Here is a 23,544-nt window from a genome sequence, read left to right as displayed (position 1 = left end):
AGTTCATCAGTTGTAGACTCCTAGTCTAAAATATGGGTAGTTCATCAGTTGTAGACTCCTAGTCTAAAATATGGGTAGTTCATCAGTTGTAGACTCCTAGTCTAAAATATGGGTAGTTCATCAGTTGTAGACTCCTAGTCTAAAATATGGGTAGTTCATCAGTTGTAGACTCCTAGTCTAAAATATGGATAGTTCATCAGTTGTAGACTCCTAGTCTAAAATATGGGTACGTTCATCAGTTGAAGACTGCTACTCTAAAGCAGAGGTATGTTCATCAGTTGAAGACTGCTACTCTAAAGCAGAGGTATGTTCATCAGTTGAAGACTGCTACTCTAAAGCAGAGGTACGTTCATCAGTTGAAGACTGCTACTCTAAAGCAGAGGTATGTTCATCAGTTGAAGACTGCTACTCTAAAGCAGAGGTATGTTCATCAGTTGAAGACTGCTACTCTAAAGCAGAGGTATGTTCATCAGTTGAAGACTGCTACTCTAAAGCAGAGGTACGTTCATCAGTTGAAGACTGCTACTCTAAAGCAGAGGTATGTTCATCAGTTGAAGACTGCTACTCTGAAGTATGGTTATTTTCATCTCTCCACAGGTATGACCTGAGAGTCCGCTACATTCCAGTCAACTTCCTGGAAAAGTTTAAAGAAGACAGTACTACACTGCTGTATTTCTATCAACAGGTACCGTAGGCAGCAAGCAGTACTCTGACTAATGTAGAGAACACATTAATACTCTGTCTATGTAGAGAACACATTAATACTCTGACTATGTAGAGAACACATTAATACTCTGACTATGTAGAGAACACATTAGTACTCTGACTATGTAGAGAACACATTAATACTCTGACTATGTAGAGAACACATTAATACTCTGACTATGTAGAGAACACATGACTAATTTCCAGAACTTCATCGTCAGCGATAATTCACTGTTTTCTGTTGTCTGTTGTATTGAACTTGTGGTAATACTGTAGATGCATAGTTAGGCAACCTAGTCTCAGAGCACTTCTTATCATTGTGTAAGTAAATTCGAGACACTCGGTTTAATATTACGTTCTGTATGGTATGTTTTAATTTGTGGATGTCCGTCACCCATTTCATATGATATGTTACAACTTACACTTCATATTATATGTTAAAGAATTAGCAAAAATGTATATGTTATGAATTCTAGCTAGGTGGCTAATGTTAGCTAGGTTTTGCTAGGTTTAATCTAACTCCTAAGTTTAGGAGTTAGATTAAAATGTTAAGGTTATAGTTAGGGGAAGGGTTAGCTAAGTGGTTGCAAAGTAGCTAAAAAGTAGTAAGTAGTTGAAAAATTGCTAATTATATAAAGTTGTCCCTGATGGGACCTTTTAGGTTGCTAGAAGTTCACGTTATACGCCCACCCATCTAACCCAACCAACCACCCTACTTTGGTTTAAGCCTTAAGTAACCATCTGTCTTTATATATTAACAGCAAACATAACATACCATACTAATTTGAGTGTCCCGGATTTACATGTACTATGTTACGTCTAGACTATGAGACCAGGCTGAGTGACTTCATAAACAGTTAATAACGTGTTCTCTCGATATTGCCTGTGTTAGGTGTGTAGTGACTACATGCAATACCATGCCAGTAAGGTCAAAGATGGAATGCAGCGTAACTAACCCTAACCCGTTAATAACAGTACATGTGGTCTCTCTATGCCATCTTGGGTCTGTGTTAGGTGCGTAGTGACTACATGCAGTACCATGCCAGTAAGGTCAGTGATGGGATGGCCCTGCAGCTGGGCTGTCTGGAGATCAGGTGAGGTTCCTTATGTATCCTCTTGTTAACGTGTAGACGTCATCAACGTCACAGTGGGTTTGTCCGTAGTAGAGCCTCGTATGTCGCGTTGTTCTAAATCAATTCAGGGTAGCCTAGTGGGGCGGCAGGGTAGCCTAGTGGTTAGAGCGTTGGACTAGTAACCGGAAGGTTGGTGAGTTCAAACCCCCGAACTGACAAGGTACAAATCTGTCGTTCTGCCCCTGAACAGGCAGTTAACCCACTGTTCCTAGGCCGTCATTGAAAATAAGAATTTGTTCTTAACTGACTTGCCTAGTTAAATAAAGGTAAAAAAAAAAAAAAAATCTAGTTTGTCACAAGACAGAATACAATGGGTGTAAATGATACAGTGAAATGCTCATAAGCTTTTTCTCCACCATACAAAACATTTTAATAGGATCTTTAAAAAAATATATGAATCATTTTAAAGCAGGGAAACATCACTGAGTGGGATAAAAATAAAACAGTGTTTATCTGCTTGGTCCTCAGGAGGTTTTATAAAGACATGAATGCTAAAGGTTTGGAGAAGAAGTCGAACTTTGAGTTACTAGAGTAAGTACTTACATTTATATGTTTGTTGGTAGCAACCTTCATTTACCTACCTTTTCTATCACATTGGTTTGATTGGTTGGTTTTTTACCTAACTTTTCTATCACATTGGTTTGATTGGTTGGTTTTTTACCTAACTTTTCTATCACATTGGTTTGATTGGTTGGTTTTTTACCTAACTTTTCTATCACATTTGTGTGATTGGTTGGTTTTTTACCTAACTTTTCTATCACATTTGTGTGATTGGTTTATTACCTACCTTTTCTATCACATTGGTTTGATTGGTTGGTTTATTACCTACCTTTTCTATCACATTGGTTGGTTTTTTACCTAACTTTTCTATCACATTGGTTTGATTGGTTGGTTTATTACCTAACTTTTCTATCACATTGGTTTGATTGGTTGGTTTATTACCTAACTTTTCTATCACATTGGTTTGATTGGTTGGTTTATTACCTAACTTTTCTATCACGTTGGTTTGATTGGTTGGTTTATTACCTAACTTTTCTATCACGTTGGTTTGATTGGTTGGTTTATTACCTAACTTTTCTATCACGTTGGTTTGATTGCTTGGTTTATTACCTAACTTTTCTATCACGTTGGTTTGATTGGTTGGTTTATTACCTAACTTTTCTATCACGTTGGTTTGATTGGTTGGTTTATTACCTAACTTTTCTATCACGTTGGTTTGATTGGTTGGTTTTTTACCTAACTTTTCTATCACATTGGTTTGATTGATTGGTTTATTACCTAACTTTTCTATCACGTTGGTTTGATTGGTTGGTTTATTACCTAACTTTTCTATCACGTTGGTTTGATAGATTGGTTTATTACCAAACTTTTCTATCACGTTGGTTTGATTGGTGGTTTTATTCTAACTGGTCTCTCTGAATGTGATTTATTTTGACCAATGAAGGAAGGACGTGGGGCTGAACCTGTTCTTCCCACAGGAGCTCATTGACCGCATGAAGGTACATTTATGAATTTGGATTTCCACATGATCGTTCAACATAATTATTGAAAGTTTCTACAAAGTTTTTAATAATGAGCCTAGCTGTAAAGAAAATGTCTGGTCATGTCTGTTAATTTCTGATCATTTCTGTTAATTTCTGTTAATTTCTGATCATTTCTGATCATTTCTGTTAATTTCTGTTAATTTCTATGCTGGCAGCGTCGCTTTCCGTGCTGTTTACTATTTGACATCATAGTTAAAATAGGGTTATGAAAATGTTGTCTAATGTTGTGATGTTCTGTCCCAGTCTCGTCCTCTCCGGAAGCTGATCACCCAGACCTTTCAGCAGTACGCTACTCTGAAGGAGGAGGAGTGTATGGTTCGCTTCTTCAAAACGCTCACTGAATTCATCAACGTTGATGAGGAGGTCTACCCCTGCGAACTGGTGGTTCGTGTTGTAGTTGGCTTTACAAACAATACAATTAGGAAGGGCCGCACTCAGGTATTTGCAGTCGGGTACACAGTAAATACCTGAGTGAGGTCCTGTCAGTACACAGTAAATACCTGAGTGAGGTCCTGTCAGTATGAAGTCCTGTCAGTACACAGTAAATATCTGAGTGAGGTCCTGTCAGTAAGAGGTCCTGTCAGTATGAGGTCCTGTCAGTACACAGTAAATATCTGAGTGAGGTCCTGTCAGTACACAGTAAATATCTGGGTGAGGTCCTGTCAGTACACAGTAAATATCTGAGTGAGGTCCTGTCAGTATGAGGTCCTGTCAGTATGAGGTCCTGTCAGTACACAGTAAATACCTGAGTGAGATACTGTCAGTACACAGTAAATACCTGAGTGAGGTCTTGTCAGTACACAGTAAATACCTGAGTGAGGTCCTGTCAGTACATAGTAAATACCTGAGTGAGGTCCTGTCAGTACATAGTAAATACCTGAGTGAGGTCCTGTCAGTACACAGTAAATACCAGATTGAGGTCCTGTTAGTACACAGTAAATACCTGAGTGAGGTCCTGTCAGTATGAGGTCCTGTCAGTATGAGGTCCTGTCAGTACACAGTAAATACCTGAGTGAGGTCCTGTCAGTACACAGTAAATATCTGAGTGAGGTCCTGTCAGTATGAGGTCCTGTCAGGACACAGTAAATACCTGAGTGAGGTCCTGTCAGTATGAGGTCCTGTCAGTATGAGGTCCTGTCAGGACACAGTAAATACCTGAGTGAGGTCCTGTCAGTATGAGGTCCTGTCAGTACACAGTAAATATCTGAGTGAGGTCCTGTCAGTATGAGGTCCTGTCAGTACACAGTAAATACCTGAGTGAGGTCCTGTCAGTATGAGGTCCTGTCAGTACACAGTAAATATCTGAGTGAGGTCCTGTCAGGACACAGTAAATACCTGAGTGAGGTCCTGTCAGTATGAGGTCCTGTCAGTACACAGTAAATATCTGAGTGAGGTCCTGTCAGGACACAGTAAATACCTGAGTGAGGTCCTGTCAGTTCACAGTAAATACCTGAGTGAGGTCCTGTCAGTACACAGTAAATACCTGAGTGAGGTCCTGTCAGTACACAGTAAATATCTGAGTGAGGTCCTGTCAGTATGAGGTCCTGTCAGTATGAGGTCCTGTCAGTATGAGGTCCTGTCAGTACGCAGTAAAAACCTATCATCTCATTTTCCTGATCATTTTCCTGATCATACTTTTGGATCACTGCACCACAAATGATGCAATAATCTACAATTAGACATGCTCTGGGTTTTCCTTTTCTCACGGCTCACTTCACAGAAAATATTTTATGAGTCTGAAGTTTGTCAAGACATGAAAGTTATGTTGCAACCCCACTGTTTGTCCACAGCAAGGTTGGAGTCTGTCAGTGGAGCTGGTGATTGGAGCCAGGGGTATTCGCCAACGCACCCATAAAGACTCAGCGGTAAGCATGCAGGGTATTCACCAACCCACCCACATAGACTCAGCGGTAAGCATGCAGGGTATTCACCAACCCACCCATATAGACTCAGCGGTAAGCATGCAGGACATTCACCAACCCACCCATATAGACTCAGCGGTAAGCATGCAGGGTATTCACCAACCCACCCATATAGACTCAGCGGTAAGCATGCAGGGTATTCACCAACCCAGCCATATAGACTCAGCGGTAAGCATGCAGGACATTCACCAACCCACCCATATAGACTCAGCGGTAAGCATGCAGGGCATTCACCAACCCACCCATATAGACTCAGCGGTAAGCATGCAGGGCATTCACCAACCCACCCATATAGACTCAGAGGTAAGCAGGATGCTATATATGTTGCTATTTGTTCATTTTCATTGCATTGTCGTGAATGATTTCTGGACGATATTCTCCTGTTCTTCATGTCCCATCCCCAGCCTGTGTGGGGTCCGGGGTGAAGTTTCCCCCAAGTGATAGATTAACCATTAGTATGGAAAATGCTAAACTGAACCAAGGTCAGCGTCTACTGAGCATTGTGGGGGAAATGTACTTGTTACTATTGTGATATGTCTCACCTAGCTGAAGAGGAATGCACTAATTGTAAGGGCGCCTGCTAAATTACTTAAAATGTAAATGTGACTTCACCCTGCACTACACTCTTAGAAAAAAGGTGCTAACTAGAACCAAAACTGCTCTTCAGCTATCCCCATAGGAGAACCCTTTGAAGAACCCTTCTGTACAACTCTTTTGATTCTACATGGAACCCAAAAGAGTTCTACCTGGAACCAAAAAGGGTTCTCCTACGGGGACAGCCGAAGAACCCTTTAGGAAACCTTTTTTTGTCTAAAAGTGTAGAGGTTGACACGGGAGTGAAAACCCATTCCTGTCCTGTCTTGTCCTGTCAAATCTTTTCCCGTACCGTCCTGTTTCGGCAACTGTTCTACTGATCTTTCCTGTTCTGTCCCTGTGAAACTACTCCCCGTCCCGTGCTAATTTTACACACACAAATCACAAAGGCAAAAAATAATCTCGCCATAGCAACTGCTCCGTTTGGCTACTGCTCGGCGCTCACCAGACAGTATCATGCCCTGCACACAGCTGATAACAACCACATTATCAGAGTTTGGCAAAGTTTGGCTTACCCAGAGTCGGTTGAACTCAATTCATCTCTTGAAGGATTCATTAATTCACTGACTGTACGTTGGCATCTGAGGTAAAGTAGTGATTGCGCTGTGACCGTGGATGTAACTGGAGCGAGGCGTGAGAGTGAGCTGATGGAAGAGGAGGGATGAAATTCCATGAACTAATTTATTAATATTAAGTAAACTATATTAGGCCTATTCACAGTTTTTAAATCAAATCTTCTACACATTACATATTCCCCCCCCCCACACACACACACACACAAAAAACTATGTTTATAACTAGTCCTGTACTGTCCATTCTGTCCTGTCCCAAACTTGATCCCTAGAACCAGAATCCCACAGGTTCCCCAATAGTTGATTTATGGTTTGGCGACTAAATTTCACCACCCTTTTTCTCCCCAATTTCGTAATTGTCTCATCGCTGCAACTCCTCAATGGTCTCTGGAGGCAAAGGTTGAGTCTTGCATCCTCCGAAACATGACCCGCCAAACCACGCTTCTTTAACATCCGCCCCTTTAATAACCTGGAAGCCAGACGCACCACCGGAGGAAACACTGTTTGACTGACTACCGAGGTCAGCCTGCAGGCTCCGCACCACAAGGCATCGCTAGAGCGCAATGAGCCTAGTAGGTCAAACCAAGGCCAAACCTTCCCTTAACCCGGACGACGCTGAGGCAATTGTGCTCCGCCCTATGGGACTCCTGATCACAGCTGGTGATACAGCCCAGGGATCGAACCAGGGTCTGTATTGACACCTCTAGCACTGTAGCACTGCACTGCAATACTGCGCCACTCGGGAGTCATGTTCCCAGGAGTTCTGTCCCCGGTAGTCCTGTCACCCGGGAGTCCTGTTCCCGGGAGTCCTGTCCCTGGGAGTCCTGTCCCCGGGAGTCCTGGTCCCGGGAGTCCTGTCCCTGGGAGTCCTGTCCCCGGGAGTCCTGTCCCTGGGAGTCCTGTCTCTGGGAGTCCTGTCGCCCAGGAGTCCTGTCCCCGGGAGTCCTGTCCCCATGTCAACCTTTACCCTACACCTGTGGCTGATAAGTGTATCATTTAATTGTGTCTCTCTTATCCCCACCAGCCTGTGTGTCTAGCGGATTTCAAACAGATCAAGAGCATCAAGTGTTCATCTCAGAGTGACGGCAAAGCCCTCCTCAACCTGGACATAGACGGAGCCAGACAGGTACACATTAAGACAGATAAAGAAAACGTGTATTAGCTCAATCAGAACATGGACCGAGTCAGTCATTTAAAACAAGGTAGTGAGGCCTGGGCCAACATTCACAAAGAGACTCAGAGTAGGACTGCTGATATAGGAACAGTGTTGCCTTTTAGATCGTAATGAATAAGGTTATATGGACAGTGGGAACCTGATCCTAGATCACAATGAAAAAGGTTGTATGGACAGGGGGGAACCTGATCCTAGATCAGCACAACTATTCTGAGACATAATGAATACAGGCTCTGAATTCTGACCAGAGAAATAATGAATACAGGCTCTGAATTCTAACTAGAGACATAATGAATACAGGCTCTGAATTCTAACTAGAGACATAATGAATACAGGCTCTGAATTCTAACTAGAGAGCTGTGTCCGTAAGTCTTTGTTTTTACAAAACATTTTGATTGATGTGATCGTTGAGTTAAAAGCCTGCATCTTAAATAAATATTTTGCCCTGAAAGCCTATCAGTCCATGACCCCTATGACATTATAATGTTTGCATAGTGTTTGTAATGTGATTGTAATTGCAGTTATTGTCATTAACGTGAATGGTTTGTATCTTCTTCGTCAGCCTCTGTCTATCAACGTGACTAAGTTTGCGATGGCAGAAAACATGGTGGACCTTATTGACGGTTACTGTCGCTCTGAGCACGCCACTGACGAGTCGTTCATCGCTAGACCAAACAAAGGTAAGGGGGATCAGGAAGTCCCGGCCCTGTGAATTTTATGGCAGGAGAAACACTAGGGGGGATACACTGAAAGAGTGCATCACAACGGTCTAATTCGATTTTCTCATCCCTCGTAAGTCTATTGAACCAATGTGACTTCTTATGTGACCCACAGATGCCAATTTACGAAGTTCCCTGCCAGACCTTCCCACGAAGTGAGTGGATTTACTTTCTCTTGAACAAGGCTTAATATTTTGGGCTTTTATGTCATTTCCATATCAAGTCGTTTTGCTGAAACAAAACTGGAATATTTAGTACTATTTTAATATTTTACCTTTATTTAACTAGGCAAGTCAGTTAAGAACAAATTCTTATTTTCAATGACGGCCTAGGAACAGTGGGTTAACTGCCTGTTCAGGGGCAGAATGACAGATTTGTACCTTGTCAGCTTGGGGATTTGAACTTGCAACCTGCCGGTTACTAGTCCAACACTCTAACCACTAGGCTACCCTGCCGCCCCAGAATACCTGTTGAAACATGGGATGTACTGGACATGATGCTGTCAGATAGATGTATCACAGAGACAGGCAGTGTTACTAGACATGATGCTGTCAGAGACAGGCAGTGTTACTAGACATGATGCTGTCAGATAGATGTATCATGGAGACAGGCAGTGTTACTGGACATGATGCTGTCAGAGAAAGGCAGTGTTACTAGACATGATGCTGTCAGATAGATGTATCATAGAGACAGGTAGTGTTACTAGACATGATGCTGTCAGATAGATGTATCACAGAGACAGGCAGTGTTACTAGACATGATGCTGTCAGATAGATGTATCATAGAGACAGGCAGTGTTACTGGACATGATGCTGTCAGAGACAGGCAGTGTTACTAGACATGATGCTGTCAGAGACAGGCAGTGTTACTAGACATGATGCTGTCAGAGACAGGCAGTGTTACTAGACATGATGCTGTCAGATAGATGTATCATAGAGACAGGCAGTGTTACTGGACATGATGCTGTCAGAGACAGGCAGTGTTACTAGACATGATGCTGTCAGAGACAGGCAGTGTTACTAGACATGATGCTGTCAGATAGATGTATCATAGAGACAGGCAGTGTTACTGGACATGATGCTGTCAGGTAGATGTATCATAGAGACAGGCAGTGTTACTGTAACAGTGTGCCTGGTGTATTGAGGAGCTACCTCAAACCCAGGATTGATGATCCTCTCCTCCTCTTGCTGTCTCTCCTCCCACTCTGTAGTCAAACGGAGAACACGGACTCCTTCAGATATAGCATGGGTGAGTTTTCATCTACCACGACTGACTTCATCTTTGTTTTACAAACATTATGAATAATTTGTGCATTACAGTGACTGTTTTGAATTGTTTGAAACTAGTACTGTAGGGGCAGGGCTACACTGTATGTTTTCAAGTTGACCCATCTGTTTTTAACACAAACTGACATCATCAAATATTGTCCCTCATTCAGGATCTGACATCTACGCTGAGATTGACGAACGACCAAAGTCTGGTAAGTAGAGACTCTGTAGTCTTTATCAGGATGGAAGACACTTATAGCATAGTATCTAAGGAGCCTGATGTAGACTTTTACAGTCTATATTCTATGTTCTAAACTCTATGTTCTAAACTCTATGTTCTATACTCTGTTCTAAACTCTATGTTCTATACTCTATGTTCTAAACTCTATGTTCTATACTCTATGTTCTAAACTCTATGTTCTAAACTCTATGTTCTATACTCTTTTCTAAACTCTATGTTCTATACTCTGTTCTAAACTCTATGTTCTATACTCTATGTTCTAAACTCTATGTTCTATACTCTATGTTCTAAACTCTATGTTCTATACTCTATGTTCTAAACTCTATGTTCTATACTCTATGTTCTAAACTCTATGTTCTATACTCTTTTCTAAACTCTATGTTCTATACTCTGTTCTAAACTCTATGTTCTATACTCTATGTTCTAAACTCTATGTTCTATACTCTATGTTCTAAACTCTATGTTCTATACTCTATGTTCTAAACTCTATGTTCTATACTCTATGTTCTAAACTCTATGTTCTATACTCTATGTTCTAAACTCTATGTTCTAAACTCTATGTTCTATACTCTTTTCTAAACTCTATGTTCTATACTCTTTTCTAAACTCTATGTTCTATACTCTATGTTCTAAACTCTATGTTCTATACTCTATGTTCTAAACTCTATGTTCTATACTCTATGTTCTAAACTCTATGTTCTAAACTCTATGTTCTATACTCTATGTTCTAAACTCTATGTTCTAAACTCTATGTTCTAAACTCTATGTTCTAAACTCTATGTTCTATACTCTATGTTCTAAACTCTATGTTCTATACTCTATGTTCTAAACTCTATGTTCTATACTCTGTTCTAAACTCTATGTTCTATACTTTATATTCTATACTTTGTGTTCTATACTCTGTTCTAAACTCTATGTTCTATACTCTATGTTCTAAACTCTATGTTCTATACTCTGTTCTAAACTCTATGTTCTATACTTTATATTCTATACTTTGTGTTCTATACTCTTTTCTAAACTCTATGTTCTATACTCTATGTTCTAAACTCTATGTTCTATACTCTATGTTCTAAACTCTATGTTCTATACTCTATGTTCTAAACTCTATGTTCTAAACTCTATGTTCTAAACTCTATGTTCTATACTTTATATTCTATACTTTGTGTTCTAAATATAATTATAATTCACTGTATCACTATTCCAGTGAGTCAGAAGTTTACATACACTAAGTGGACTGTGCCTTTAAACAGCTTGGAAAATTCCAGAAAATGATGTCATGGCTTTAGAAGCTTCTGATAGGCTAATTGACATCATTTGAGTCAATTGGAGGTGTACCTGTGGATGTATTTCAAGGCCTACCTTCAAATTCACTGCCTATTTGCTTAAAATCATGGGAAAATCAAAGGAAATCAGCCAAGACCTCAGAAAAGAAATTGTAGAGCTCCACAAATCTGGTTCATCCTTGGGAGCAATTCCCAAATGCCTGAAGGTACCACGTTAATCTATACAAACAACAGTACGCAAGTATAAACACCATGGGACCACGCAGCTGTCATACTGCTCAGGAAGGAGACGCGTTCTGTATCCTAGAGATGAGCATACTTTGCTGCAAACGCGCAAATCAATCCCAGAACAACAGCAAAGGACCTTGTGAAGAAGCTGGAGGAAACAGGTACAAAAGTATCTATATCCACAGTAAAACGAGTCCTACATCGACATAACCTGAAAGGTCGCTCAGCAAGGAAGAAGCCACTGCTTCAAAACCGCCATAAAAAAGCCAGACTACGGTTTTGCAACTAAACATGGGGACAAAGATCGTACTTTTTGGAGAAATGTTCTTTGGTCTGATGAAACACAAATAGAACTGTTTGGCCATAATGACCATCATTATGTTTCGAGGAAAAAGGGGGAGGCTTGCAAGCCGAAGGACACCATCCCAACCATGAAGCACGAGGGTGGCAGCATCATGTTGTGGGGGTGCTTTGCTGCAGGAAGGACTGGTGCACTTCACAAAATAGATGGCATCATGAGGTGGGGAAATTATGTGGATATATTGAAGCAACATCTCAAGACATCAGTCAGGAAGTTTAATCTTGGTCACAAATGGGTCTTCCAAATGGACAATGACCCCAAGCATACTTCCAAAGTTGTGGCAAAATGGCTTAAGGACAACAAAGTCAAGGTATTGGAGTGGCCATCACAAAGCCCTGACCTCAATCCTATAGAACATTTGTGGACAGAACTGAAAAAGCATGTGTGAGCAAGGAGACTTAGTTACACCAGCTCTGTCAGGAGGAATGGGCCAAAATTCACCCAACTTATTGTGGAAAGCTTGTGGAAGGCTACCCAAAACATTTGACCCAAGTTAAACAATTTAAAGGCAATGCTACCAAATACTAATTGAGTGTATGTAAACTTCTGACCCACTGGGAATGTGATTTTCGCATTCTTAAAATCAAGTGGTGATTCTAACTGACCTAAAACAGGGAATTTGTACTAGGATTAAATGTCATGAATTGTGGAAAAACTGAGTTTAATTGTACTTGGCTAAGGTGTATGTGAACTTCCAACTTCAACTGTATGTGCTCTATGTTCTATATGCTATACTCTACGTTCTCTACATTCTGTTCTATATTCTCTATGCTATGCTCTATATTCTGTGTTCTGTATTCTGTGTTCTGTATTCTGTGTTCTATATTCTGTGTTCTGTTTTCTGTGTTCTATATTCTGTGTTCTGTTTTCTGTGTTCTGTGTTCTGTATTCTGTGTTCTGTATTCTGTGTTCTATATTCTGTGTTCTGTATTCTGTGTTCTGTTTTCTGTGTTCTGTTTTCTGTGTTCTGTATTCTGTTCTATATTTTCTGATCTATTTTCTATACTCTAGGTTGTATATTCTAGGTTCTATATTTTATGTTCTGTTTTCTATCCTCTTTACTCTAGGTTCTATGTTATATGTTCTATAACTCTAGGTTCTATACTCTAGGTTCTATGCTCTGTATTCTATGTTCTGTACTCTATGTTCTATATTACATTTTCTATAGTCTAATTCCATGGCAGCTACTCATTGTGTTGTTGTATACTTGGTTCCAGTGGTGAAGTATGGAATTGACAGACATGACATTGTTCTGGGACGGATCCTTGGCGAGGGGTTTTTCGGGGAGGTCTATGAAGGAATGTACAAAAAATCGGCAAGTATATCTCCCGACACCCTACTCACACAGTCAGTTATAACACCTCAAATGTTCCTAACTAGACAAAATATTTATCTCACGTGTGTGTGTGTGTGTGTGGTGTGTGGTGTGGTGTGTGTGTGTGTGTGTGTGTGACTGTTTCTGAACCAGAATGGGGAGAGGCTAAGCGTGGCGGTGAAGACCTGTAAAGACTGTTCGCCTGACGTCATGGAGAAGTTCATGAGTGAAGCAGGTACACATCAAATACTGATCACACTTCTTCTTCGACACTTCTCCAACTCACTGGTCTTGTAGTTAGAATGGTTGAGATTGGAAGGTTGAGAGTTCAAACCTCAGTTTGATTGGAAGGTTGAGAGTTCAAACCTCAGTTTGATTGGAAGGTTGAGAGTTCAAACCTCAGTTTGATTGGAAGGTTGAGAGTTCAAACCTCAGTTTGATTGGAAGGTTGAGATTCAAACCTCAGTTTGATTGGAAGGTTGAGAGTTCAAACCTCAGTTTGATTGGAAGGTTGAGAGTTCAAACCTCAGTTTGATTGGAAGGTTGAGATTCATGCCTCAGTTTGATTGGAAGGTTGAGAGTTCATGCCTCAGTTTGATTGGAAGGTTGAGAGTTCAAACCTCAGTTTGATTGGAAGGTTGAGAGTTCAAACCTCAGTTTGATTGGAAGGTTGAGAGTTCAAACCTCAGTTTGATTGGAAGGTTGAGATTCATACCTCAGTTTGATTGGAAGGTTGAGATTCATACCTCAGTTTGATTGGAAGGTTGAGAGTTCAAACCTCAGTTTGATTGGAAGGTTGAGAGTTCAAACCTCAGTTTGATTGGAAGGTTGAGAGTTCAAACCTCAGTTTGGTTGGAAGGTTGAGAGTTCAAACCTCAGTTTGGTTGGAAGGTTGAGAGTTCAAACCTCAGTTTGGTTGGAAGGTTGAGAGTTCAAACCTCAGTTTGATTGGAAGGTTGAGAGTTCAAACCTCAGTTTGATTGGAAGGTTGAGAGTTCATGCCTCAGTTTGATTGGAAGGTTGAGAGTTCATGCCTCAGTTTGATTGGAAGGTTGAGAGTTCATGCCTCAGTTTGATTGGAAGGTTGAGAGTTCATGCCTCAGTTTGATTGGAAGGTTGAGAGTTCAAACCTCAGTTTGATTGGAAGGTTGAGATTCATACCTCAGTTTGATTGGAAGGTTGAGATTCATACCTCAGTTTGATTGGAAGGTTGAGATTCATACCTCAGTTTGATTGGAAGGTTGAGATTCATACCTCAGTTTGATTGGAAGGTTGAGATTCATACCTCAGTTTGATTGGAAGGTTGAGAGTTCAAACCTCAGTTTGATTGGAAGGTTGAGATTCATACCTCAGTTTGATTGGAAGGTTGAGATTCATACACGCTTAGAAAAAACATATTCCAAAAGGGTTCTTTGACGGTCCCCCGTAGGAGAACCCATTTTTGTTCCAGGTAGAACACTTTTGGGTTCCATGTAGAACTCTCTGGGGAAAGGGTTCTACATGGAACCCAATATGGTTCTACCTGGAACAGAAAGGGTTCTTCAAAGGGTTCTCTGATGGGGACAGCCAATGAACCCTTTTAGGTTGTAGATAGCAACCTTTTTTTCAAAGAGTGTACCAAATACAAAAAAATGTGACCTGATTAGTCTCTGTTTGGCACTCAGCATTGAGATAGACTGGGGGTAATGCCCTGTATCCTGTCCAGAGGGTGTACTGGTACATCAAGCTGCCTCATGCTACAGTAACAAAAATAGACTAGTGTCCTGTTCAGGGGGTGTACTGTACATCAAGCTGCCTCATGCTACAGTAACAAAAATAGACTAGTGTCCTGTCCAGGTGGTGTCCTGCTACATCAAGCTGTCTCACTACAGAAACAGGAGACAGACTAGTGTTCTGTCCAGAGGGTGTCCTGCTACATCAAGCTGCCTCACTACAGTAACAGGAGATAGGGGGGTAGGCTCGCGTCACTGTGCAGCTCACGTCTGGGTTTCCCTTTGTAGTCCGTAATAGTTTTCAAGCCCGGTCACATCCGACAAGCGTCAGAGCCGGTGTAGTAGGATTCAATCTTAATCCTGTATTGATGCTTTGCTTGTTTGATAGTTCGTCTGAGGGCATAGCTGGTTTTCTTATAAGCGTCCAGATTAGTTTCCCGCTCCTTGAAAGCGGCAGCTCTAGCCTTTAGCTCGATGCGGATGTTGCCTGCAATCCATGGCTTCTGGTTGGGATATGTGCGTACGGTCACTGTGGGGATGACATCGTTGTGGCACTTATTGATGAAGCCGATGACTGAGGTGGTATATTCCTCAATGCTTTTGGATGAATCCCAGAACATCATCCAGTCTGTGCTAGCAAAACAGTCCTGTAGTGTAGCATCCGTGTCATCTGACTACTTCCGTATTGAGCGAATCACTGGTACTTCCTGAATTAGTTTTAGCTTGTAAGCAGGAATCAGGAGGATATAATTATGGTCAGATTTGCCAAATGGAGGGTGGTGGAGAGCTTTTTATGCATCTGTGTGTGGAGTAAAGGTGGTCTGTGTTTTTTTTCCCCCTGGTTGCACATGTGACATGCTGGTAAAAATGTGGGAAAACTGATTTAAGTTTGCCTGCATTAATGACCCCGGCCACTAGGAGCGCGCTTCTGGGTGAAAATGTTCTTCTTTGCTTATGGCCTTATAGAGTTGGTTGAGAGCAGTCAGATTCGTTCTGTGGTGGTAAATAGACAGCTATGAATAATACAGATGAGAACTTTCTTGGTAGATAGTATGGTCTGCAGCTTATCATAAGGTACTCTATCAGGTGAGCAACACCTCGAGACTTCTTTAATATTAGACATCGCGCGCCAGCTGTTATTGACAAATAGACACACACCCCCAACCCTCGTCTTACCAGAGGTAGTGTCTCTGTTCTGCCGGTGCATGGAAAATCCCGCTAGCTCTATATTGTCTGTATCGTCGTTCAGCCACGTCTCGGTGAAACATAAGATGTTACAGTTTTTAATGTCCCGTTGGTAGGATAATCTTATACGTAAGGTCATCAATATTATTTTCCAATGATTGCACGTTAGCTAGAAAAACGGATAGCAGTGGGAGTTTACCTTACTTGCCTCCGGATTCTCAGCCCAATCTGCGGCCCCTTTTACGGCGTCTTTTCTTCATGCAAAAGCCTTGGATCTGATATCCTTTTCTTCGGACTCGTTAAAGGAAAACGGTTCTTCCAGTCAGAGGTGAGGAATCGCTTTTCTGACATTACGAAGTTATTTTCAGGTCATAAGAGACGACGGAGCAGCAACATTATGTACACAGTAAGTAAAAAAACTAAGTTTCACAAAACGCAATTTTAAAAAACAAAATTGCACAATTGGTTGGGAGAATGTAAAACCTCAGCCATGTTCTTCGGCGCCATCTTTATCAACTGGTGAGGCGTTTCCCCTTCAAAACAGGCTGAAATGTCAGCCGGTCCTCTCAAACTGCTCTTACACTAAAAGGATGCTATCATCATTTTCACAATTTCACAATATTATTCCAACCATCTAGTGTCAATATATATACTGTATATATATATATATTTATCACTGGTACTAGTCAAATCAATTTTTTTATGGGATTGGGACTTTAATAAGTAAGTGAGACCACTGTCGTAAGTAGCTTTCATATGAAAATTGAAGGAAAAGTTGAATTGTTAAACTTGTCCATTCTCCAGTGATCATGAAGAACCTGAACCACCCCCACATCGTCAGTCTGATCGGTGTCATAGAGGCGAACCCTGTCTGGATCGTGATGGAGCTCTACCAGTATGGAGAGGTGAGAGACCCGACAGCCAGGTTACACAAGGATGATGTCATACAGGGAGAGTTTACTATAAACTTTACTTATTGGTTCATTCAGGTGTAATAATAGTATGGTGTAATTTTGAAATTCGGTTGTGCATGGGCAGTTTTCCTCTTATGTCATTCACTGACAGACCTTTTAAAGAGCTGTTTATAACCTGTTTATAACCTGTCAGAAATGTCCAGTTGTTAAACTAGCAGGCTAACCAGCTTACCTACATGTTGTAGTTATCATGGCCAAATTCAGTGAATAGGAGACTTCGACCCCCCCCCCCCCCCCCCCCCCATCCCCAGGAGGAGCCTACTGATTCTGTTGAGTCACTCAGGTATCATATAAACACACAGAGTCATGGCAACATGTAGAATTGCAGGAAATTAGTTTTAAACTGCAACATTTTCTCTCCTCCAACAAGAGGGGTTTGAACAGTTTTGGTGTCGCAGGGTAGGGATTTGTTACTACGCCGATTAATGACAGTATCCATGCCGACCTTTGCCACCGAGGACATTTGTGTGACCGGTCCTTCTCAAATAGGAGGTGGGTTCCTCCTCTCTAGGCTACTTGCCGTCTGCCATCCCATAATTCTGTTCTTTTTGTTTTTCAGCTTAAGAACTACCTGACAGAGAACAAGAACAAACTCACCAACATAACGCTAGTTCTCTTCAGCCTGCAGATCTGCAAAGCTCTAGTCTACCTCGAGGGAATCAACATGGTGCACAGGTAGGTCTACCTAGACTAGAGGGAATCAACATGGTGCACAGGTAGGTCTACCTAGAGGGAATCAACATGGTGCACAGGTAGGTCTACCTAGAGGGAATCAACATGGTGCACAGGTAGGTCTACCTAGAGGGAATCAACATGGTGCACAGGTAGGTCTACCTAGAGGGAATCAACATGGTGCACATGTAGGTCTACCTAGAGGGAATCAACATGGTGCACAGGTAGGTCTACCTAGATTAGAGGGAATCAACATGGTGCACAGGTAGGTCTACCTAGATTAGAGGGAATCAACATGGTGCACAGGTAGGTCTACCTAGATTAGAGGGAATCAACATGGTGCACAGGTAGGTCTACCTAGAGGGAATCAACATGGTGCACAGGTAGGTCTACCTAGAGGGAATCAACATGGTGAACAGGTAGGTCTACCTAGACTAGAGGGAATCAACATGGTGAACAGGTAGGTCTACCTAGAGGGAATCAACATGGTGCACAGGTAGGTCTACCTAGAGGGAATCAACATGGTGCACAGGTAGGTCTACCTAGACTAGAGGGAATCAACATGGTGCACAGGTAGGTCTACCTAGAGGGAATCAACATGGTGCACAGGTAGGTCTACCTAGAGGGAATCAACATGGTGCACAGGTAGGTCTACCTAGAGGGAATCAACATGGTGCACAGGTAGGTCTACCTAGACTAGAGGGAATCAACATGGTGCACAGGTAGGTCTACCTAGACTAGAGGGAATCAACATGGTGCACAGGTAGGTCTACCTAGACTAGAGGGAATCAACATGGTGCACAGGTAGGTCTACCTAGACTAGAGGGAATCAACATGGTGCACAGGTAGGTCTACCTAGACTAGAGGGAATCAACATGGTGCACAGGTAGGTCTACCTAGAGGGAATCAACATGGTGAACAGGTAGGACAGCCATCTTGACACCCATATCCCATGTTGGCCACCATATTCCTCTTCAGACAACTCTTCAGACAACACAACTCTCCATCACATACATTTGACATCCATGCAGTAAAGTAGCATCCCCCTAAGCCGTTTATTGTGTCCCAACAGAGACATAGCAGGAACAACAAAACAACAAAAACCCTGTGTTGTTATTGGACGAGTTCAACTAACCCGTTTACTGTGTCCCAACAGAGACATAGCGGTGAGGAACGTGCTGGTGGCCACAGCAGACTGTGTTAAGCTGGGAGACTTTGGCCTGTCGAGATACATTGAGGATGAAGAGTATTACAAAGGTATGGAGTGGTCGGTGGTCTGTGTGCTCCATAGAGATACACAACTGTTCTGTGAAGCTGTCCCATCATGGGCTCATGGGTAGCGCCACCTCCATTTTGAAGTAGTCCATTTCTTCTTCTACTACTTCAATGAGTTGGATGGAATCAAATGATCCTTCCTTAACCACACACAGGTCATCCCACCAAGTTGACTATTTCAAAATGGTGGAAGCACTAAATGGAAATGTCCATGCAAAAACCGGTTTCATCAGCTCTAATCAAAGCGAACCAAATCAAATTCTATTGGTCATATGCACGTGTTTAGCAGATGTTAATTGCATGTGTAGCAAAATGCTTGTGTTTCTAGCTTCAACAGTGACAACCCACTGTTCCTAGGCTAACTGCCTTGTTTTTTTAAAAAAAAAATTTATTTAACCTTTATTTAACCAGGCAAGTCAGTTAAGAACATATTCTTATTTTCAATGACGGCCTGGGAACAGTGGGTTAACTGCCTGTTCAGGGGCAGAACGACAGATTTGTACCTTGTCAGCTCGGGGGTTTGAACTCGCAACCTTCCGGTTACTAGTCCAACGCTCTAACCACTAGGCTACGCTGCCGCCCCAGGGGCAGAACGACAGATTTTTACCTTGTCGGCTCAAGGATTCAATTTCCCAACAACAACAATACACACAAATCTAAAGTAAAGGAATGGAATTAAGAATATATAAATAAATGGATGGGCTACCTGCCGCCTCTACACTCTAACCACTAGGCTACCTGCCGCCTCTACACTCTAACCACTAGACTACCTGCCGCCTCTACACTCTAACCACTAGGCTACCTGCCGCCTCTACACTCTAACCACTAGACTACCTGCCGCCTCTACACTCTAACCACTAGACTACCTGCCGCCTCTACACTCTAACCACTAGACTACCTGCCTCCTCTACACTCTAACCACTAGGCTACCTGCCACCTCTACACTCTAACCACTAGGCTACCTGCCTCCTCTACACTCTAACCACTAGACTACCTGCCTCCTCTACACTCTAACCACTAGACTACCTGCCGCCTCTACACTCTAACCACTAGACTACCGTGCCTCCTCTACACTCTAACCACTAGACTACCTGCCTCCTCTACACTCTAACCACTAGGCTACCTGCCACCTCTACACTCTAACCACTAGGCTACCTGCCTCCTCTACACTCTAACCACTAGACTACCTGCCTCCTCTACACTCTAACCACTAGACTACCTGCCGCCTCTACACTCTAACCACTAGACTACCTGCCTCCTCTACACTCTAACCACTAGACTACCTGCCGCCTCTACACTCTGTAGATCAGAGTGGTTGGGGAAAAAGCAGAAGACGCGTTTCCATCGTACACGGAGTAATAACATCTTAAATAGTGTCCCCACATTTCTAAATATATACAAACATTACTGTCATCTTTCTGAATCGTTTCCACAGCCTCTGTGACTCGATTACCTATCAAATGGATGGCTCCAGAATCCATCAACTTCAGGCGATTCACCACGGCTAGCGATGTTTGGATGTTCGGTAAGTCTGTCTTCATTTTTTTGGGGGGGAGGGGGGGTCATTTCTGTGTGCCTGCATATCTCTCTCTCTCTTTTTTCTCTCTCTCTCTCTCTCTCTCTCTCTCTCTCTCAATTCTTTTCAAGGGGCTTTATTGGCTTGGGAAACACGTGTTAACATTGCCAAAGCAAGTGAGGTAAATAATATACAAAAGTGAAATAAACAGTAAAAATGAACAGTAAACATTACACATACAGAAGTTTCAAAACAATAAATACATTACAAATGTCATATTATATATATATATATACAAACAATGTGGTAACAATGTACAAATGGTTAAAGTACACAAGGGAAAATAAATAAGCATAAATATGGGTTGTATTTACAATGGTGTTTGTTCTTCACTGGTTGCCCTTTTCTCGTGGCAACAGGTCACAAATCCTGCTGCTGTGATGGCACACTGTGGAATTTCACCCAGTAGATATGGGAGTTTATCAAAATTGGGTTGTTTTCGAATTCTTTGTGGATCTGTGTAATCTGAGTGAAATATGTGTCTCTAACATGGTCTTACATTGGACAGGAGGTTAGGAAGTGCAGCTCAGTTTCCACCTCATTTTGTGGGCAGTGAACACATAGCCTGTCTTCTCTTGAGAGCAAGGTCTACCTACGGCGGCCTTTCTCAATAGCAAGGCTATTTGACTCTCTCTCCTCTCTGTCTCTCTCTCCATAGCGGTATGTATCTCTCCATAGCGGTATGTATCTATGTGTAACTCCCTCTCTCTCTCCACCACCCCTAGCGGTGTGTATTTGGGAGATCCTGAGCCAGGGGCAGCAGCCTTTCTTCTGGTTGGAGAACCGTGATGTCATTAACCAGCTGGAGCAGGGCATCCGACTACCCAAACCTGACAACTGCCCTCCTGCCCTCTACTCCCTGATGACCCGCTGCTGGTCCTACGACCCCCGCGACAGACCCTCCTTCACTGAGCTGGTTGTCAAGATAAGGTACTGTCATCTACCTACAAATGTGCTGTAAAGTATTTGGAATAGTCTTGAGTTTTTCGTTATTCTTACTTCACCCGAGAAAGTCGTCAAGAATAGATCCTACCCTGGCCTGGATACTTGAATGGACAATACTCACATGGCCTTACATAGATCTAAGAGCCTCTTTTTGGTAAACATCACACACAATACTCACATGACCGTTCATAGATCTAAGAGCCTCTTTTTGGTAAACATCACACACAATACTCACATGACCTTATATAGATCTAAGAGCCTCTTTTTGGTAAACATCACGTACAATACTCACATGACCGTTCATAGATCTGAGAGCCTCTTTTTGGTTAACATCACGTACTGATGTGAGCTGGACTTGTTCTGAGACACTGGATTAAATACGATATAACCTTGTCCCCAGGCTCGATTCGCTGGCACATAGAGCCTGGTAACAGTGTGCCACAAAGAGAGGACTTGAAAAGGGTTGTGGTTAAGAGCCCTGCATAGACATTCATTTTAAGTCTGATTCCTACCCATGGCCATGACGTTCAGACCGTATACGACCCAGGCCCAATTGCTTCTACCCGAAACCAGAAGTAACTTCCTCCGTTAGTAAATCCAATTAGCTGCTCCTCTCGGTCTGTCACACGCTCCCTGTGCTCTGCTCGCTCTGCATGCGCTCTACTCATGGTGGCTCTGAGCCTGAGTATCCATGGCAACGGCTCCGCTCGGGTGCTCAACGAAGAGACATGAGAGCTGTTAGCTGTTAGCATACTAGTCATGACTCTAAGCTCCAACAAAACTCAAGAAACATTATTAATTTCTCTGAAATAATCTCACCTGTTTTATATTTGACGAGATTGAAGCACTTCTGATACCATGTTATAATCTTAGTCAGATATCACTGATATCACTTCTGATACCATGTTATAATCTTAGTCAGATATCACTTCTGATACCATGTTATAATCTTAGTCAGATATCACTTCTGATACCATGTTATAATCTTAGTCAGATATCACTTCTGATACCATGTTATAATCTTAGTCAGATATCACTGATATCACTTCTGATACCATGTTATAATCTTAGGTAGATATCACTTCTGATACCATGTTATAATCTTAGTCAGATATCACTTCTGATACCATGTTATAATCTTAGTCAGATATCACTGATATCACTTCTGATACCATGTTATAATCTTAGTCAGATATCACTGATATCACTTCTGATACCATGATATAATCTTAGTCAGATATCACTTCTGATACCATGTTATAATCTTAGTCAGATATCACTTCTGATACCATGTTATAATCTTAGTCAGATATCACTGATATCACTTCTGATACCATGATATAATCTTAGTCAGATATCACTTCTGATACCATGTTATAATCTTAGCCAGATATCACTGATATCACTTCTGATACCATGTTGTAATCTTAGTCAGATATCACTTCTGATACCATGTTATAATCTTAGTCAGATATCACTTCTGATACCATGTTATAATCTTAGTCAGATATCACTGATATCACTTCTGATACCATGTTATAATCTTAGTCAGATATCACTGATATCACTTCTGATACCATGTTATAATCTTAGTCAGATATCACTGATATCACTTCTGATGCCATGTTATAATGTAAATACTGCATAACTAATGCCTTAGTTAAGTGAGAGCAGACCTGACTAATTCAAATCAAATCAAATGTATTTATATAGCCCTTCGTACATCAGCTGATATCTCAAAGTGCTGTACAGAAACCCAGCCTAAAACCCCAAACAGCAAGCAATGCAGGTGTAGAAGCACGGTGGCTAGGAAAAACTCCCTAGAAAGGCCAAAACCTAGGAAGAAACCTAGAGAGGAACCAGGCTATGTGGGGTGGCCAGTCCTCTTCTGGCTGTGCCGGGTGGAGATTATAACAGAACATGGCCAAGATGTTCAAATGTTCATAAATTACCAGCATGGTCGAATAATAATAAGGCAGAACAGTTGAAACTGGAGCAGCAGCACGGCCAGGTGGACTGGGGACAGCAAGGAGTCATCATGTCAGGTAGTCCTGGGGCATGGTCCTAGGGCTCAGGTCCTCCGAGAGAAAGAAAGAGAGAAGGAGAGAATTAGAGAACGCACACTTAGATTCACACAGGACACCGA

The 23,544-nt window shown here is 41.9% G+C and overlaps 1 protein-coding gene across 2 annotated transcripts in view; it reads left to right on the top strand.

Annotated features, from left to right (window-relative positions):
* LOC109879499 (protein-tyrosine kinase 2-beta-like) overlaps nt 1-23,544 on the top strand; it is a 39,738-nt gene that overhangs the window by 3,258 nt on the left and 12,936 nt on the right. For both annotated transcript variants that reach the window (XM_031836758.1, XM_031836759.1), the window contains exons 3-20: nt 598-685; nt 1,720-1,799; nt 2,307-2,369; nt 3,283-3,337; nt 3,626-3,766; nt 5,173-5,247; nt 7,495-7,596; nt 8,207-8,324; nt 8,479-8,518; nt 9,574-9,611; nt 9,802-9,843; nt 12,962-13,059; nt 13,213-13,294; nt 16,761-16,861; nt 17,490-17,605; nt 18,759-18,859; nt 20,313-20,402; nt 21,179-21,383. In XM_031836758.1, coding sequence (XP_031692618.1) covers nt 598-685; nt 1,720-1,799; nt 2,307-2,369; nt 3,283-3,337; nt 3,626-3,766; nt 5,173-5,247; nt 7,495-7,596; nt 8,207-8,324; nt 8,479-8,518; nt 9,574-9,611; nt 9,802-9,843; nt 12,962-13,059; nt 13,213-13,294; nt 16,761-16,861; nt 17,490-17,605; nt 18,759-18,859; nt 20,313-20,402; nt 21,179-21,383 — 1,635 coding nt within the window. The remainder of the gene's footprint in view (nt 1-597; nt 686-1,719; nt 1,800-2,306; nt 2,370-3,282; nt 3,338-3,625; nt 3,767-5,172; nt 5,248-7,494; nt 7,597-8,206; nt 8,325-8,478; nt 8,519-9,573; nt 9,612-9,801; nt 9,844-12,961; nt 13,060-13,212; nt 13,295-16,760; nt 16,862-17,489; nt 17,606-18,758; nt 18,860-20,312; nt 20,403-21,178; nt 21,384-23,544) is intronic.

Source organism: Oncorhynchus kisutch, linkage group LG12 (assembly GCF_002021735.2).
Source record: "Oncorhynchus kisutch isolate 150728-3 linkage group LG12, Okis_V2, whole genome shotgun sequence".
NCBI classification, from domain to species: Eukaryota; Metazoa; Chordata; class Actinopteri; order Salmoniformes; family Salmonidae; genus Oncorhynchus; species Oncorhynchus kisutch.
The sequence above is the reverse complement of the archived record's forward strand: the minus strand, read 5'-3'. Positions and strand labels throughout refer to the sequence as shown.